The sequence below is a fragment of the Danio rerio genome, chromosome 15, assembly GCF_052040795.2.
Source record: "Danio rerio strain M-AB ecotype USA chromosome 15, GRCz13ab, whole genome shotgun sequence".
In the NCBI taxonomy this organism is placed as follows: Eukaryota; Metazoa; Chordata; class Actinopteri; order Cypriniformes; family Danionidae; genus Danio; species Danio rerio.
In genome coordinates this window covers 949904-969279 of record NC_141035.1, presented here as the reverse complement: position 1 = coordinate 969279, position 19376 = coordinate 949904, and the positions used below count along the sequence as shown (strand labels likewise).

The window sequence follows — 19376 nt, the reverse complement described above, 5'->3', positions numbered from 1 at the left end:
TAATTCCTATTAGTAAGAATATGTATTATTGTCAGTCACTTTAAACATTTTAAATAGTCTGAACATCAACTGTGCTTGCAGGTAAAAAAAAAAAAAACGTTTTAGTTAAAATGTGCTTTTAAAAGTTAATTTAAAAAATGGCGCTGTTCTTAAAAAGTAAAAAGAAAACTGCTGTACTTAAATCTAAAGTATTCATAGTAGCCTATTCATCAAAAGCTGGAAATGTTGCTTGGACCTCATAAATATAGGCTATATGTCATATTCATACACTTTCAGACAAATCTTGAAATATATTGATGTTAAATGTACATATGACAGGGTTCATACAGGCTCAGCCTAATGGAAATCAATTCCAGCACCTATGTTTTTCTTCAAGACTGACATGCTATGTATTGAAGACCTGAAATGTATTGTCAGCAACCCATAAAACATTATATAGGAATAGATACAAATAAAAACCATTAATAATAATATGTATTAATCATATATTAATAATATAATAAACCTGCACTAAATGCTTGTGAAATCTTTTTTTGTACTCAAGTAAAAATACTATTTCACTGCTAAAATAACGCAAATTTTAGTAAATAATACTACTATTAGGTAAAAGTAACAAGAAACGTTTCTGTTTAGTGGGACTTTATCGGAAATTGCAGTAAATCAGTCTGTAGCGGTATTGAACAGTTTTACCCAAAAATGAGCATCAGTCAGATGAAGAAGAGCCGGAGACAGAGATTCAGTCAAAAGAAAGTTTACTGACGATCATCTGCAGTTTCTTCAGCGTTAACACTCGCAATGAGTTCCTGGCCGCTCTGCTTACAATCACAAATCAACAACAACTATACTCTCACATTACGTCATACACTGTCATACATACGGATGTTTAACCTGAATGGTTAAAGCACAGAGAGAGACTAGGAAAATTTCCATGTGCGAGTGTACAACATCTAGAGCAAGGGTCATCAATCTTGTTCCAGGAGTTCCGGTGCCCTGCAGGGTTTAGCTCCAACTTGCCTCAACACACCTGGGGCCTGTTTCAGTAAGGAGGTTCAAACAACTCAGAGTTTAAACTTGAACTCTGAGTTGATTTACCGAGAGATTAAAAACTCAGAGTTTTCGGTTTCAGAACAGCTGATCTGAGTTGGGTCAATCAACTATGAGTAGACCAACTCAGAGTTAAGCGCACGCACCGTGACTTTAAAAAGGCATTATCAATGGAGCGCAGACATTACGAGTGACTATGGCAATATCTTATAAAAGAGATCACCATTTCGTATTCCAGCTGAACTTGATGTTCTCATGCAAAGTTATAGCAAATATGAGTGTATATATTTGAAAAGAAGCAACCATCAGTGAAGAAGAGACAGTTAGCGTGGGAAAACAGCTGCTCAAGTTAATGCCTAATTTCACTTTTTAAGTATTTAAATATTTAAGTATAATAAAATAAGTAATGTAATTTCTGACGTTTATATATTTTTTTCTAAACTTTTTTATACATTTATTAGTTTTAAATGATTTAACAGTGCACTTGTGTGTCTGCCTTTTTTATTGATCAAGTGATAGAGGTTAATATAACATTTAGAAGGTAAGCAGTACTAAAAATAATTTTTAGAAAGAATAATAATCCCATTAATCTAGTTACAGTGCATGTCGAAGGTAAATTTAATTATTTATTAAAAAAGGATAAGCCATCTAGTACAGTTCTTCTGTGTGTGACTAAAATGTAGGCAATAGCTATGTTTCCATCCAAATATATTACATAAATTTATGTGCAAAACTGGAATATTGCATAAAAGATGCGAATAAAATTCCATCCAACGAGTCAAAGAGAAAAAAAATCGTCACTTCCTGATTAAACTGGCACCAAATATCAACAGTAAAAACAGAATTTACTGTGGTAGAAGAAGCTGCGTCAATTAATTCTTTATTTAGCCTAATTAATGTACTTGCGCCTCGATGTCAGAAGACAATGCTGAAACACAATGAACACGTGGGGGCGTCTGAAGCCATGAGACGCGGAGACTCTTGACACGCTCCAGACACTCTGAGGTAATTAATAATATACACTAATACTGAAACAGTTAAGGCATTTTAGAATGACTAAAACAATATTTAAGACATGTTACAGTGTGCCCAGCCTGCTGGTTTGTCCATTTACACACATTTTCATTATCATATGATCATAATCTTTTTTTTAATGTACATACTGCAATTTGTTCAGTAAAAGTGTTTCCATCGTAGTTTATGCACACATTTTCTATCGAATAAAATTTTATCCTACTCAGTTATGCATGTTTTTATGCATATTTTAAAAAGTTATGTGCATCATGACATTTCTATCAATCGTTTTTATGCACATATCCAAAATGAGCATTAAAATACGTGGGTGGAAACGTAAGACTAAGGCGAGAAATACCGCTTCATCTTTAAAAAAGGGGAGGAGACAGACAGAAACTCAGAGTTTAGAGAATAAAACCTGCTTCTGACCAGGTTAGATTCACAGAGTAAGTTACCACAGTAACTGACTCTGAGTTAAAGTTAACTCTCTTTCAGAAACAGGCTTGACTTACCCTGCTTTCTCCAGTTTAACAAACCTGCCATTTTGAAACGGAAAACCCAGAGTTTCTCTCATTTCAGGGTTAAAATACTCTGAGTTTTCAGTTAACCTCCTTTCTGAAACAGGCCCCTGCTGTGTCATAAGATGGAATTGGATTGGATGGAAATCTTTTTTTAGGTTTGCATTCACCTCTGATGAAAATAATCCATTGAATGATACTAGTAAAAAAAGAAAAAATTGACCGCCATAATTTTTGGAATGACTCTTCACAAGAGGAAATTTTAATCACTTAACGCATGTAAACACTGTTGTTGTTTTTTGGTTTTTAATTTTTGCATTTGTCTCCATTAAAAAAAAAACAGTGCAATGAAAATAACAGAATATCACCATGATTACTAGAATGGCTTATCACAAGAGGGTCAACGTTAGCTTACTTCTCAGCTACTTTTCGGATAGACTAGCTGTCTTTCAGTTGTTCTCTTCTGGCTGCTGTAGTCAGTCTCACACAATGTTTCCCTTCAGCTGAAAGTCTTGATAACACCGTCATTGAGCTTTTCTTTTTTTATTTGAGCAAATGGGAATGCAAAAAAAGCTGTTCTACTCTCGCGTTAACTGCTCTCTAAATCTACCAACTATGCTGACTTCTGCTGCAGAGACACACAAATGTGAAAATGGTCTATATAGTGAACATCTCAGAATATGGGTATTATTACAAACGTACCAAAAACATGCTTGTTTTATAATATTGCCGTAAAATACTACTATCTCCTCATTGGCGCGTGCAGCCATGTTGCGGTTGCTGTATTCTGGGAAATTTTCGTATTCCTTGGTTTCGAGTGAGGTCCTGGAAAATCTTAGTTTCAAGGGCTAACTAGTGCTTCCACTTAGCTTTACGCCTCATTTACAGGGGGCGTCAATCCGTCCCATTCACTTTGAATGGGTGACGTCAGGCGTTGCATCCATTGTGGATCCGTCTGCAGATCCATCTGCAGAAGTTGGGACTTTCTCAACTTTAAGCGCTGATGGAAGCGTCAGCCAATCAGATTGCTGTATGCAAATACACCAGCTCAGACAGTAGCAGATTGCGGACTAATTTCATTGGCTGATGCTGCTAAGATGATCGTGTCAGCCCCAACTTCAGACACGCCCTCTGTCAAGCATTGACACTAAAGCCCTGTGTGAATTGGGCATTACTTCTTCAAGATGAAGAGAATCTGGACACTCTGAACTCTTCAACTGAGCATGCAAAAACTGGAGAAGGGGAAGGATTGGGAATAAATGTCCTCTCACCAGTGTGATTGTTCAGGTTATAGATAACGTTTGTGAAGCTCTTTTCGTTTGCAGGTGATTGGTTTCTCTCTCTTGTAGATTCTCACTTAGTATTTAATCCTTCATTTCTAAGTGAACCTTCTTGTGCCTAGTAAGAGACCTGTTGTGTCTGAAGCTCTTTTCACAGTGAGAACAAGCAAACGGCCTCTCATTGGTGTGAATGATCAAGTGACGTCTAAGATTTTGTTTTGTTGACAGGCTCGCTCTACTTGTTTTACAGGTGTGAGGCTTCTCTCCGATATGAACCGATATGTGGTTAAACAGAGATCTTTTTTGTGAAAATCTCTTCCCACATTGAGGGCAAGCGTACGGCTTCTCTCCAGTGTGGACGCTCATGTGGCAATTCAGAGCGCTTGTACTTGTAAAACCTTTCCCACACTCCGTGCACGAGTAGGGCTTTACTCCAGTGTGGACACTCTGGTGGATTTTAAGCACAAATTTTTGCGTGAAACCTTTTCCACACTGTGGACAGACGTAAGGCTTCTCTCCAGTGTGAATCACTTCATGGCGTTTAACAGAAGCTTTATAATGAAAACTCTTTCCGCAATGAGAGCACGTGTAAGGCTTCTTGTTTTCTCCAAACTCTTCCTTCAGCGCAATCAGATCTAGAAAGAAGAAAAGACAGTTAAACATTGTGGTTTTCTTTTAGGGTGCTTTCACACCTGTCAATTGATTCAGTTGTTCCGAAACAGGGATTACATGTTACATTGTTGCTCTTTGCTCTTGGAGTGGTTCGCTTTCACACGGCAAAGTTTCTAATCGGACCAAAAGAGCTAAAACAAGTCATGTGTGAGTAAACTCTCCTCACATTGGTCAGAGTGTCAGGGTTTATTTTGCAGCGTCCCGCTCAGCTGTCAGGAGAGGTGCTGGTTTGGTGGTGATTGACAGGGTGCGCGCGCGACGTGTCTGAGGAGAGATGCGGTGGGGAGGGGTGAGAAGGGTGCACGATGATGCCTATTTGAGGACCGGGAGGGAGACGCGAGATTACCGGGAGATCATCACTCGTTTGCGGGCATCCGGAGACTCGCGAAACTTCCCGCCCTACTCATAATTCTCTCTTCATATAGCCGTAAGCCTATTACATATCCATAAACACTGTGATATAACCGCGCTCGGATCGGATCGCTTTCTCACTGCAACTGAACCGCTCCAGGGTTCGTTTCAATCGAGCCGAGACCACCTCATTCAAGCCATCTCGGAGCGATTACTTTGGCGCGGAACAGAACGCGATTGCCCTGTTCACATATGCCAAACGAACCGCGCTAACTGGGCAAACGAGATGCGTTCCGAAACAAAAGTGTAGGTGTGAAAGCACCCTAACCGGACCAAAAGAGCTAAAACAAGTCACGTGTGAGTAAACTCTCCTCACATTGGTCAGAGTTTCACGGTTTATTTTGCAGAGTCTCACTCAGCTGTTGGGGGTGGTGGTTTGACAAGGTGTGCACGGAGTGTCTGAAGAGCAAGGAGGGGTGCGGTGGGGAGGGGTGAGAAGGGTGGGCTGCGTATTTGAGGACCGGGAGGGAGACGCGCGATTTCCGGGAGATTCTCACTCGTTTGCGGGCATACGGGAGTGTCTGTGCATTTGCAGGAGACTACCGAAACTTCCTGCACTCTCCTACTAGCTCTTCAGGTACGTCGCGCGCGTTCCCCCCTGCTACCCTTAAACGATACAGAGAACAGTTGACCCTCCGGTATAACTAGCCCTTCTAGTGTGTGTTGCCTTTTCTTGTTGAATCCCTGAATACCTCCTCAATTGTAAGTCACTTTGGACAAAAGCATCTGTTAAATGACTAAGTGTAAATGTTATTATTTTTAAGGTTTTATAAGGTCACAAGTAGCTGTGTACACATTTCACTCTGTATGTGACAAATAAAATGTGAATTTGATCTCAATACGAGGCGTGAACAGGACGCAAACAACTTCTTACCGGTGTGAATGTCCATGTGACATCTAAAGCCATGTTTAGTTTTGTAGTTCACTCTACATATTTGGCAGGTGTAGAGCATCTTTCTGCTGTGAATGGTCAGGTGGCCTTCAAGAGCTGCTTTCTGAGTGAAACGCCTTCCACAGTGTTGACAGCTGAAAGGCTTCTCTCCGGTGTGAATCCTCATGTGCACCTTCATGTTCTCCTTGCTCACGAAACTCCTTCCACACTGATGGCAGACGAAAGGTTTCTCTCCGGAGTGAGTCCTCATGTGGGATGTGAAGTGTCCTTGTTGAGTAAACCTCTTTCCACACGTATGACAGGTAAAAGGCTTCTCTCCGGTGTGAATCCTCATGTGGGCTTTCAAGTTTTTTTTTTCACTGAAACTCTTTCCACACTGAAGGCAGGCGAAAGGTTTCTGTCCGGAGTGGGTCAACATGTGGGATGCAAAGTGTCCCTGTTGAGTGAAACTCTTTCCACACGTATGGCAGGTAAATGGTCTCTCTCCGGTGTGAATCCTCATGTGGGCTCTCAGGTTTTTATTTTCAGCAAAACTCCTTCCACACTGAAGGCAGGCGAAAGGTTTCTCTCCGGAGTGAGTCAACATGTGGGATGTGAAGTGTCCTCGTTGACTGAACCTTACTCCACATGTATGGCAGGTAAAACGCTTCACTCTAGTGTGAGTTTCCATGTGGGCATCAAGAGACCTTTTATGAACAAAAATCTTTCCACAGTGAGAGCAAGTGTGAGGTTTCTCTCCAGTGTGAATCCACCGGTAAACTTTCAGGTTTTCCTGCTGATCAAGATTAACGATCTCTTCAGTCTCCTCCTTCAGCACAACCGGGTCTAGTGTGAAAACAGATAAACAGTGTTCAATACCATTTCAAGAGTTCACACTTAGCTGATGATTGATTATAAGCCTGCTGTCCCAGCAAAGAGTCCTGTTAAAGAGTCCACTTATTCACGTGCACGCACAAACCCGGGAGATTCGAAACCTGCGGCCCAGCCCTCTAATACAGAAAAAGCCACACACACACACACACGCACGCACGCACGCACACACACACACACACACACGCCGGTCAAATGAAGTCGCAAAGTGCTGATGGATATTTATTGGGTCTCTACCCAAACATGAAACCTCAGCATTATAGCCCAGCCCTGAGCAGTTTAAATGCTTCTGGAAACTACAAGCTACAAAGAATTCTTCATCGGCAGTTTGATAAAGGAAGGATCAGTAAAGAGTGCTGATGGACATGTCAGGACATGGATCGGTTTCTTCCTCCATTTCTCAAGTGTAATGCTGTGTTCAGACCAGACGCGGAACGCGCGGATAAATCGCTCTATTCGCGCGTAAATAGCCGCGTGAACATTTGAGTTTACTTGCTTCATTCGCGCGTCAAACCCAGCTTCATTCGCGTGTCAAATTCACTTCAGAACAGACGTGGATTCGTGTGATGGGCAGGGCCTATAGCTAAATGGCTAACATGGATTTTATGAAGAAAATAACAGTGTTTATGTGCTTTATGAAGACTGAAAAACAGCGTTGATACGTTTAGGGTCGTGTCTAAGTTTACTACATGCTTTCAGAGGTGCATCCAGCTCTGTGAGCTCATAAACTCCTCCAGAAACTGAACCTGGATGACGGAGGCTTTCAGCGGTGCTTCTGACTGAGCCAAGCCCAGTTTGATGAACTGTTGTCGGTGAAGGCTGGAGGATTTCCCTCGGAACACCGACAACAGGTTCTACGTCACAATCACGCCCCCACAAGAGCAAGCTTCTGATTGGTTAACGCGGCGCGAATGTACGCTGAAGTTCAGATTTTCGAAAATGAGAGATTCGGGGAAACGCTCGTTAGGCGCTTCAAACGCGCAAAACGCTCAATTCGCCCCGTGCCATTCGCGCAATTTGCGTCATTCGTGCCTATAGCACCGCAGGATGTCTATTCGCGCGTTTGCATTGACTTAACATGTAAATCACTCGCGCTTGATGGGCGTGCCGCGTCTGGTGTGAACTCAGCATTAGTATGTGTGATTTAAGTTGTTGCCTTGTTTACTCTAGCTTGCAAATGTATTTAGTTGTGTTTTGTTACTTGTAACCGCGTGTACCGTCTCAGGTTAACTGGCTATATTCTCATATCGCGTGTAAAGCCATGTTAAAAACGTGACACATGCCGCTTTGTTTACGGACCTCCGTGGAGAAGGGTAATGTGTGTGTGTACATTGTTGTCCTGAGGAGGGTTATGTGTGTGTGTTTGTGTGTGCGTTGTCGTCCGAGGTGGAAGGCAATGTGTGTGTGTGTGTGTGTGTGTGTGTGTGAAAAGAGCAGAGTGTGACAAGCTAGGAGATCTCCTCGCCAGTTCTTGGAGTTTTTGCTTAATAAAATAGTTAGTCGTCGGTATTTTCAAGTCCATCGTCTGTATTTACATTCATCCACTGGCAGCTAAAATCCATGCCTTAAACTATGAAGCGTGTATGCTCTGTGACTACTTCAATATTGTTAATTAGCGGCTAGGCATTTCCCTCTGTCTTGCGCTGAAGGCAGTCAGTATCGGTCCAATCAGCGCAGATTAGCCTGGCGCTAAAGAGGGGTTTGGGAACAAATGAATCACTAGAAGATTCATACGGGAGTCGCTGAGATAATTAGGTAAAAGTAAATGCAGATTACAAGATAATGAAAGTGTTTTTTGACCTTGCATGCATATTAGACTGTTGTTGGAGACTCTTACAACCAAAATATGACCCTATTTCATGTATGATATGGGCTCTTTAAGCTCTTTGTACTTAATTTTCAGAATATTTATTGCTATGTTTGTTTTTTCCTTTGATGTGGGTGCTTTTGTACTGCTTCCTGTTGCAGTTGTAAAATATATATATATATATATATATATATATATATATATATATATATATATATATATATATATATATATATTATTGGTAAACATGTCTTGCGGTGTTGATTGTTCCCTGTTTTACTCAGTCTTGCTGTGACCCCTGGACATTTAAATAAGGCTCAAATGAGTGAGTGGAGCTTTAAGGATGAAAACCAACCTGTCTGTTCCTCAGGATCTTCATGTTTGACTCTGAAAGCTTCTTCAATCTCTTCAAGCTTAACTGTGAAAGCTTCTTCAGTCTCTTCATGTTTGACTGTGAATGTTTCTTCAATCCTCACGTCTTCACTCTCCTCTTTAATAAACGCCATCTTTAAGCAATCTGTGATTAGAGGCAATAATCAATAAAACACTCATTTATCTTTAAAACACTTCAAACTAACACTGCACATTAATAAAAGCACAATAAATATTTGTTGAATTGCAATTTGCTGTTTGACCAGGTGACGCGAGTGAATCAAGATGCAGAGTAATGATTGCGATGTCTCGTAGTTACCGTTACCCGTTACTATCAATTAATGTTCATAATAAACAGATTCACACTATCAGCAGCATAAAGAGTCTCATGGTTTTCTTAATCGTGTGCTGATGCGCTTTACTCACTAAGTATGGTTAATGAATAACAGATAAATCTTCACTTCAAACGACTATAAACAAACCTTTCGGCCGACTTGCAGATACAGGAGCGGGGCGCAGCGTTGTGACGTCATAGTTGATCTCCAATATAAAAGTCCCGTTCAAAATTGAAACCAAAAGTCACAATTGAAAACAAAGGCACAGAGATCTGAATATATACGCCAATATATGCAAACCACACAAATGCCATACAAGTTCATGTTTGTGCTTCACAGATATAAATATATTTGCATGAAAAATATTGTGGTTACAATTAAAAAATAATGTAATGTTATTGTTAAAAATGGTTTACCTATATTTTACGAACAATAAAATTACACACATGCAGAATACTCCAAGATTAATATATATTAATATTAACCGAGATTAATATATTAAAAAGCATGACGTAGTTTTTTATATTAATTAGAAAGAGAGAGAGAATGTTTAACAACAGTAAACATATGTGACCTGCAGATGACTATGGCATATGTTGTTAATTAAATGCGGCTGCGGCTAGATGTGAAATAAAAGGCCATAAAGTTTGATTAATCTTCACTTAAACCGGTTAAAAGCAAACCTTTCTGCTGCTGATGCAGGAGCGCCGCTTTATGACGTCATGACCTCTCGCCAATATAAAAGTCCCAAACAAAATATCAAGTCGCTGTAGTAATAATCGTGCAAGTAAAAAGTCAAGTCAAAGTCAGCTTTATTGTCAATTCAACCACATGTACAGGACATATAGAGAATCGAAATTACGTTACTCTCAGACCCTAGGTGCCTAACATATAATGTTAATACATAAAGTAGAGTTTTAAGAAAGAATTTACAATAAATACAATTATACATAAAATGCAATCTAAATATATACCTAAAATGTAATCTAAATATATACCTAAAATGTACTCAAAAGAATAAAAAAAGAAAGACTAAAGTTTTGTAAACAATACAATGACATTAAGGGCATATGGCAATGAATGCAAACCAGAGTTGTGCAGATAAAGAACAGTATATAGTGCAAAAAGGCTTATAAGCCTAAAAATTATGATAAAGTAAGCGTGTTCACATTAAATAACCCATTTTAACCAAAATAAAAAAGTGTGTCATGTTCGACAGTCACATATTTAATTGTGAACAACGTTATAAAGGGAAACTGCACACACAAAAAATAGGGTATTTCACATTTCACCATTCAAAACACCTGCAAATCTGTGTGTTTTGTACTGATCTGTGCTCGACATGTTTAGTCTGAGATGCTTGGTGATCGATAGTAATGCCTTGACTGAACACTAGGGGGAGAGCTCGCGGTTTTTCTCCAATACACATAAAGTCAGAAGTGGAGAAACATCTGAGTGTGTCTGGTATTTATTAGTAATTCTCTCCCCTGTTTCAGGTATGTGTTTTCCTAATCAGTTTAATGTAATGTGTTAATGTTCTGACAGCGGTAAGAGTGTCCGGGTTCTGTTGAGAATATTAATAAGAGTATTTAGTTCGGAAGAGCACGAGCTCTGGGCTCCATTTTTGAATATGATTAACACGAGGCCATTAGTGACATTATGAGCGCGCACATTTTCAATTGATGTTCAAGGCTGTTGTTTAATGTTCTGTGTGTGTATTCCTGGGAAAAGTGAAAGTAATTGGCACTGTAACAGTGATGGATAAATAATTAGAGAAAGACGATGCACATCCAGCTAAAATAATAGTTTAAAAAGATTAATTATATGTTGTTTAAATATTTGGCTTTAGTTTCAGAGTTCTTCTGGAAATCCTGGAAAATGCTTGATTTTTAATATAGCGTTTTCAAGTTTAGAAAAGTGCTTGGATTTTGGACAAAGTGCTTGAACCTGGTTGAATTTGCAGGGCTTGAAATTGTGACTGTTTTGGTTGCATACGTGCACTATTGTGTCTATGTGACCTCAATATATATGTTTAAAACTTGTCTATGTGACCTACATATATAATATGTGATCCCAAATATATTTGGGAGCATTTGTGCGAGTGCATAATCTGTTGTGCGATTAGTTTTTTATTGCAAAATGTTCACCGCATGTGCGCATTTGTGGAGCTAATATGCCAAAACAATCTGAATTTGAAATGTGTTAAATTGAATTATTAACAATTGTAAGTTAATACTACTGATTATGTCCTATTAGAAATGTTTTTAATTTTGTATTTCTTAACTTGATTATTGAACGTCTGAAATTTAAGACAAATTAAATTTTTAAGTCAGATTTTTATAGAAACGACTGAAACGACAATCCAATGACTGTATAGAAATAATAGCAATGCACATGAAATATCATGAACGACTGGTCATGAAAGGTTGGTACTACACCCAAACAAAATCTGACTGTAAGCTCATTTCTTGAGATATCAACTTTAGGTAGAAAGAGACCAAACTTAAAAGTATACTTCATCCAATAACTAAAGTTTTTATTTATTTATTTATTTTTTAATCATTTTTGGGTGAACTATCCCAATAAATCCAAGTGCTCAACAATTTTTAGTTTTTTAAAATAGCACAATAGATTTAAATGTGAAAAAGTACATACAATATAAATAAACATATTTAACCGTGGTTATTAGGTGCTGAAAAGCATACAAATGTACCTTGAAAGTGCTTGAAAAGTGCTGGAATTTGAAGTTGGAAAAGGTGTAAGAACCCTGTAGTTTATTTATGTTAAAGTATCGGATTAAAAATGAGAAGTGCTTTTCCGACGATGATAAATGCTTAAAACTTTATAAGTGTTCTATAATATTGTTAAATGTAAAATTAACTAACTAGTGTACATTGTTACAAGTTTACATAGCAATTTTTGGAAATTGTGTGACATTAAGATGACAATGATGCTGTTTGGAGAATATGTTTATTTGAATTTGTAAACAAATATGATTACGCATAAAGTCAGCAGTGGAGAAACATCGCAGAGTGTGTCTGGTATTTATTAGTAATTCTCTCCCCTGTTTCAGGGGGTACATCAATAACAGTTTAAAGTCTTGATTTATCCAATAATTATTAACATAGTCATAAATAAACCGCGTCAGCTCTGTATTAAATCAACATATGCGTCTCATTTTAATTGATATCGCGAATCAGTTTATTATATACATAATACAGTCAATGTATTCAGGTATACAGTGATTAAATAATCAAATGTAAAATAAAACCAAAGTCTATAAACAATTCCATTAAAAAATAATCCTTATTAATTTTTTTAAAGTTACAATCGGTGCATTTCCTTATGCCTGAATGCTTTTAAACCCTTCACACAGTCGCAGGCCTCAAAAACATTTGCAAAATGATCAATTATAACCCAGACTCAACATTGCATACACTCGCGATCTAACTAATGCGAATGATCACATTGAGACGTCGATGCTGAAACGATATATTGTGCAGTCCAGCTACTGAACTAGGGAGCTGATTGAAACACACTCGGCCCTTGTGAAAATGAATCATGAAGAACCAAAACATGATTATTGTAGACAAACCATTGAGCAGGTTTATGATATTTGTAGAAAACTTCATTTTCTTGTCGGCTTAGTGTCTTTATTAATCCGGGGTCGCCACAGTGGAATGAACCGCCAACTTATCTAGCAAGTTTTTACGCAGCGGATACCCTTCCAGCCGCAACACATCTCTGGGAAATTGTAGAAAACTGTTCATAAGAGTAGTAATCAACGTACCAACAGAAAATCCTTTCTGCCATGATAAATGCAATTTATTACACTAATCAGTCTGTTTTAAAAAGGGAGAGATTTACTTTTGTTTATTTTTGTTCAAACCCAGAGAAACACATAAAGATGGCGTTTATTAAAGAGGAGAGTGAAGACATCAAGATTGAAGAAACATTCACAGTCAAACATGAAGAGACTGAAGAAGCTTTTAGAGTCAAACATGAAGATCCTGAGGAACAAACAGGTTGGTTTTCATCCTCAAAGCTCCACTCACTCATTTAAGCTTTATTTAAAGGGCCATGAAGCCCCCTCGTTTCAGCAGGGTGTTTTCACACCTCTACTTTGGAAAAAGTCAGAAAAGTGGGCGTGTCCAGCTCTGTTTAGGGGGGAGTGTCAGAGGAACTAAAGTGGGAGGGTGTGGGAGTGTCTATTTGGGTGCGCTGAGTTTCAGAGTCAAAACACACACACACACACACACACACACACACACAGGGGAGAAAGTGACTGTTTACATGGACATCTGTAGTCGAATTATTTGCCAAATGATTAAATGGTGGACTTTAACTGCAGTTTGGCTCTTTCATTCAGGGAATTCATTCATGCCCCTCGCGACAAACGAGATATTTGATTCGAGGAGCTGCTCTAAGCGTGTATTTTTCATGCAATGTTTGATACCGCACGGCGAATGAGAGAAAAAAACCCTCCGCATTTCCCAGAAACTTAGATGCACACGGCAGGTAGCGTCAGAAAGCCGCGTGTGTTATACCGGTCACTAAATGCGGTTAAAACCCTACACGAGGTTAACGTTTGGTTGTGGTGCTAACATGTTTACACTCGGTGCAATAGTTAGTTCGATACGAACAAACTGAATAAACAAAGAGCACTGGTCACTCACTTACCAAATCTGTAGAGACAGGACAATCACCAGCAACTAGAGCCGCGTCTTTATTAAGAGGAGACTACAAGCGAATCCGGATCTCAGCGTTTGCAGATGAGAACAGCTCTCAGGTAAACAATAATCCTCCTTAGACACGTAAGTTATTGTTGTCGAGCGTCGCGTACACTGTTAATCCACACGTGACTCCAGCTGAGCTCTCACAGAAAGAAAATGAAAACAAAACTTCACTGCAGCAAACTATAAAAGCAACACTTCACGCTTGTTTTGCCAACACAATGTGGCGTCTCTGTCGTCTAAACACTGTGACAGTAATGAATATTAATGAAGTTGCACAATAGAGCGCGCTGATTGGTTTGAACCAAGCTTTACTCATGCATTAATGCAGCACACTGTAAGACGTAATAAGACTCACTCTGGCACAGACGTCCAGTCTGCACGCTGGAATACACGCTATTATGTCATGACCGTGACGCAGCTTCAAAAATTCGTTTCAAACCGGAAGTACGAATTTACTCGAAATAACGCAAAAACAACCAATTTACACTTTTTAGTGAAATATAGGTGTCCTAATAGTGTTTTTAGCAGTGTGGGACACATATACCACTGTCAACAGCTCATCACATGTGTTCTGGTGTTTCGTGACCCTTTAAGCGTCAGGACATTTTAAAAAAGAGACTTATTGTGTTCATATTAGTTCAATATGACTGTGGACACTGCACTACACACAGCTCTGTCCAAACAGCTTACAAATGATGAGTTTCATCACAAGTGCCCTTTAACAAATGTGTGTGTGTCCCTCTTCACCCTAGATCGGATTGTGCCGGAAGAGAAGAGCGAAGAGAGTTTGGATCAGCAGGAAAACCTCAGTGTTCACACTGGAGAGAGTCTGTACACCTGCCCTCAGTGTGGGAAGACGTTTATACATAGACACTCCTTTAATGCCCACATACTAATTCACACTAAAGACAAGCCTCACAACACCTGCGCTCAATGCGGAAAGAGTTTCGTACACAAGAAATCTCTCAATGTCCACATGAGGACTCACTCCGGAGTGAAGCCGCACGTCTGCTCGCAGTGTGGAAAGAGCTTCTCATACAAACACTGTCTGAATGCGCACGTAAGAATCCACACCGGAGAGAAGCCGTTCAGCTGCCGGCAGTGTGCAGAGAGCTTCACTCATCAAGGACAGCTCCAGCTCCACATGAAGACTCACACTGGAGAGAAACCGCCCGTCTACACCTGCCAGCAGTGCGGGAAGAGCTTCGGCACCATCACAATCCTCAAAGTCCACATGTTGATCCACGCCGGAGGGAAGCCGTTCGGCTGTGAGCAGTGCGGGAGACGCTTCAGTCACAAGTCACTGCTTAAAAACCACCTGAAAGCCCACGCTGGAGAGAAGCCGTACACCTGCCCTCAGTGCGAGAGGAGTTTCTTATATAAAGGCTCTCTCAATGACCACATCAGAAGTCACACCGGAGAGAAGCCGTTCGCCTGTTCACAGTGTGGAAAAGGTTTCGGTAGAAATGGAAACCTGAAAGTCCACATGAGGATCCACACTAGAAAGAAACCCTAAACATGTCGACGTTGTGGAATTTGTTTTGGAATATAATACACCTTGTGAATGTTAAAGGTTGATTTATATTTGCATCGAGTGCACACAGATGACGCACACCCTTCATCGTGACTGACTCTGATGTGTAGCGCACGCTCTGTGATTGGTAGCGGTGGAGACTCTGGGCGGGGCCGTGTGGTTAACAAGTGTCGAATCCCACTGAAGAGCTCAAGATGGATATTTTTGAGCATGTGTAACCCCCGATGGTCCTACACCACCCAGAGCTGGGATTGAACCGACGACCTTCCGCATGCGAGTCGGTTGCTCTAACAAGAGACCATGGCCTCTAGTGTCCGTCGCTAGAGCAACTTTAGAGGTCAGAGGAGTGAGGTTTACCTGCATAGCACTTCACTAGCTTGCCTCTGCTGCACTCACCCCCTAAACCTCACTCCCATCCGGGTCACAGCACCAATATAACCCCCGCTGGTCCTACACCACCCAACCCATTTTGAGCTGGGATCAAACTGACAAACTTCTGCATGGGAGTTGGTTGCTCTAACAAGGAGGCTAAAGACCATGGCCTCTAGCGTCTGTTGCTAGAGCACCTTTATGCTGTGTTCACACCAGACGCGGAATGCGTGGATAAATCGCGCTATTCGCGCATAAATAGCCGCGTGAACATTTGAGTTTACTCGCTTTATTCGCGCGTTAAACCCCGATTCATTCGCGTGTCAAATTCACTTCAGAACAGACGCGAATTCGCGTGATGGGCAGGTCTTCTGTCTGCCCGAAGACTCTAGCTTCATAGCTAAATGGCTAACATAGATTTTATAAGAAAATAACAGTGTTTATGTGCTTTATGAAGACTGAAAAACAGCGTCGATACGTTTAGGGTCGTGTCTGAGTCTACTACATCCTTTCAGAGGTGCATCCAGCTCTGTGAGCTCATAAACTCCTCCAGAAACTGAACCTGGATGACGGAGGCTCTCAGCGGTGCTTCTGACTGAGCCCAGCCCAGTTTGATGAACTGTTGTCGGTGAAGGCTGGAGGATTTCCCTCGGAACACCGACAACAGGTTCTACGTCACAATCACGCCCCCACAAGAGCAAGCTTCTGATTGGTCAACGCGGCGCGAATGTACGCTGAAGTTCAAATTTTCGAACTCGAGAGATTCGCGCGAAACGCTCGTTAAGCACCTTAAACGCTTAAAACACTCAATTCGCCCGCGCAATTTGCGTCATTCGCGCGTATCGCGCCGCAGGATGTCTATTTGCGCGTTTGCATTGAATTAACATGTAAGTCACTTGCGCTTGACACACATTTCGCGTCTGGTGTGAACGCAGCTTTAGAGGTCAGAGGAGTGAGGTTTACCTGCACAGCACTTCAATAGCTGGCCTCCGCTTCACAGATATACCCAAAGTAGGGCCTGCGGGACAAAGTTAGCCCATTTTAACCTTTGATTTGGCCCACCATCTCATCTGAGAAGACAGTGAGACGGATGGAGAGGGTTGGGGTGAATGCCTTTTAAAGAGATCGTCATTTCTAATTTGACTCAACCTGTTTTAATGCTGAGCTACCAAAAACAGCTGAAATGAAATGACTCAGTGAAAAGTTGTAAATGAATCAGATTATTTTAAATGCAAACGATGTCACTTGATGGATAGAGGACTATGCAGAAGACATCGGTGCGCAAATCAAGGCAAAATCTAGTGTAACTGCCAGGGGCGTCGCTAGACCCAATTTACTGGTGCACGTGCCCCACTACAAATCACCAGTGACCCAATAAACGCTCTAAGATACGATTTACTTCATATGCAAGTGTATTTATTAGGAGTGGTTATTCCGAAATAAAGACGTTATTCTCTATGTGCAACTGAACCAACGCTGGTGAAAGCAATGTAGTTTAATCAAAAAGCAAACTGACGCATCTCCGCAAGTGTGCAGAGATCCCGCACGCCTCTCAAGTGCGAGTCCCGTTAAAGTAGGCTACTTGCTGCTTATGCACCGCTAATGTGTTGTAAAACTGGCGTAACAGCCTTTTTTTGTTTGGCAAGTCGACAAAACTAACTAAAGTTTAACCATTGTGGTGATCTTACAAAGCACGCCTCCTGGAAGTTTTTTTTTTTGTATGAAGCAAACACAATACAAAGCAAACCTGGATGAAGAGTCAGGGAGGTAAGACTTAATAAACCTAATTATCTGCCATGTGTCAAGTCTAAGACAACTGATAATTCTATAAATCATCTTTTTTTTTTTGCTTTTTGTTGAATTGTCTGTAGAATTTCATTCAAATGAAATGAATATTCATGCAAAAGATTTCTTAAATGATCTTAAATTTATATATATATATATATTTGTCGTGCCCCAGTAGAGCTTTATATCTAGCAACGGCCCTGGTAACTCCATTCTGTTGTAAATGAGGTTGTTTTGGTATTTACTGTAAAAGGTTGAGCTGTAGAGTGTTTGTTTAGGTTGTGTCTGTACCGTTATTTCCCTTTTTCTGTAGAGCTGGACATTTAAATGAGGCTCAAACGAGTGAGTGGAGTTTTGAGGCTGAAAACCAGCCTGTGTGTTCGTCAGGGTCTTCATGTTTGACTGAATGTTTCTTCAATCTTTAATAAACGCCATCTTTATAAGAGTCTGACGCTGCAGCAGGAGTTTCTCTGGGTTTGGACACTAGAATATATTCAACAAAACACCAAAATAAATGTCCCCTTTATTAAAAATTAACCAATGGTTTATTATTTTAATAAAAATAGTACCTTATTGGGGGAGGCTTTTTTACACACTGATGTCTATTAATTCAATTAATTCTCTAAACGTATAGTTAAAACAAGTATTAAAAAAACATTGATTAAAAGCTATAAGCATGATTTTGGTTTATTAATGTTGGCTTTAATACTGACGCCAGTGTGCGGCGATTCGAACGATTCAAAACAGTGAATCATTTTGCAGTAATCGATTCAATTGACTCGCACTTTCAAAAAGCTCCGTTTCCAAACTCCCAGCAAATTAATTCGGAATTCGCGTTCGCAATGAACCGAGTGGCGAAATAAGACGCATGTGTTGAGCAATTTTATTTACGGACGCGCTTCATCTACAAAATGTTAGATTATTATTAAAAAGACAAACCTTTCTTTAGCCAAAAACAGAAACGGAGCGCGACGCACCTTTATGACGTCACGCCCAGAGTACACCGAGATAAAAGTCCCATTAAAAACAAACTCATGCTTGAAAAATTTGTTACTGTCAACATTTTTCTCCTCACGCCTCCTTTATTTTGAATAATGGTAACACAACCTCTTTAAACAAATATTTATTCTTAGTAAATTGTTTTATTAGAGACATTAAATATCTTTTAAAACTGTGTGACAGTTCCGGGAATATTCTATATATCATATGAACAATTCATGTCTACTCACAGCTTCTAAATATTTTTCAGAGAATTTAATTCAGTTATTAAATCTATCCCTGTAATAATTATTCAACTTGTTGAAAATCATATTTGCTATAATTTTCTGTCTGTTGTAAACTCAAAATTACATTTAGAAGGTGTTGAGTTTGAGTTGACTGATAAAAAATGTACCAACAAACATATTCTTAATATTTTTCAGAAGCAAAATAAAATTACTCCTAGAGACAATTTATTCTGGTTCTCTTTTATAGTTGATATTAATTGCAAAGAGCCAGATTAACTCCCTTCAAATACACTATTGATAATAAAAATAAGGAAATCAATTTTAAAATATTACATACAAATTACCCAGTAAAATCGTTTGTATCAAAGTACATTAAAACGGAGGATATTTGGTTTCTGCAATGTGGATAAAGAGAGGCTTTGTCTTTTTTTATATGCAACATTTTAAAGAATTTCTTGAAGAATCGAGCCAAATATAATTTTAAAAGGACAAAACTGAGTTGCTATTTTAC

General features: G+C 39.7%; 2 protein-coding genes across 3 annotated transcripts; one reads left to right on the top strand and one right to left on the bottom strand.

Moving 5' to 3' along the window:
- Positions 1 to 735: 735 nt before the first annotated feature.
- Positions 736 to 9405, bottom strand: si:dkey-77f5.8. The gene is made up of 4 exons (XM_087283563.1): positions 9363 to 9405; positions 8864 to 9025; positions 5814 to 6656; positions 736 to 4491 (listed from the first exon to the last, which is right to left on the bottom strand). The coding sequence occupies exons 2-4, from the start codon at positions 9012 to 9014 to the stop codon at positions 3941 to 3943; spliced, it is 1545 nt and encodes a 514-aa protein (XP_087139689.1). The 5' UTR covers positions 9015 to 9025; positions 9363 to 9405; the 3' UTR covers positions 736 to 3940.
- Positions 9406 to 10635: 1230 nt separating this feature from the next.
- On the top strand, positions 10636 to 18084 carry LOC100334838 (gastrula zinc finger protein XlCGF8.2DB-like). Of its 2 annotated transcripts, none has more exon segments than NM_001386293.2 (3): positions 10636 to 10711; positions 13109 to 13240; positions 14704 to 15794. In NM_001386293.2, coding segments are annotated over 2 exon segments (882 nt in total). In that variant the 5' UTR covers positions 10636 to 10711; positions 13109 to 13122; the 3' UTR covers positions 15468 to 15794.
- Positions 18085 to 19376: the final 1292 nt, after the last annotated feature.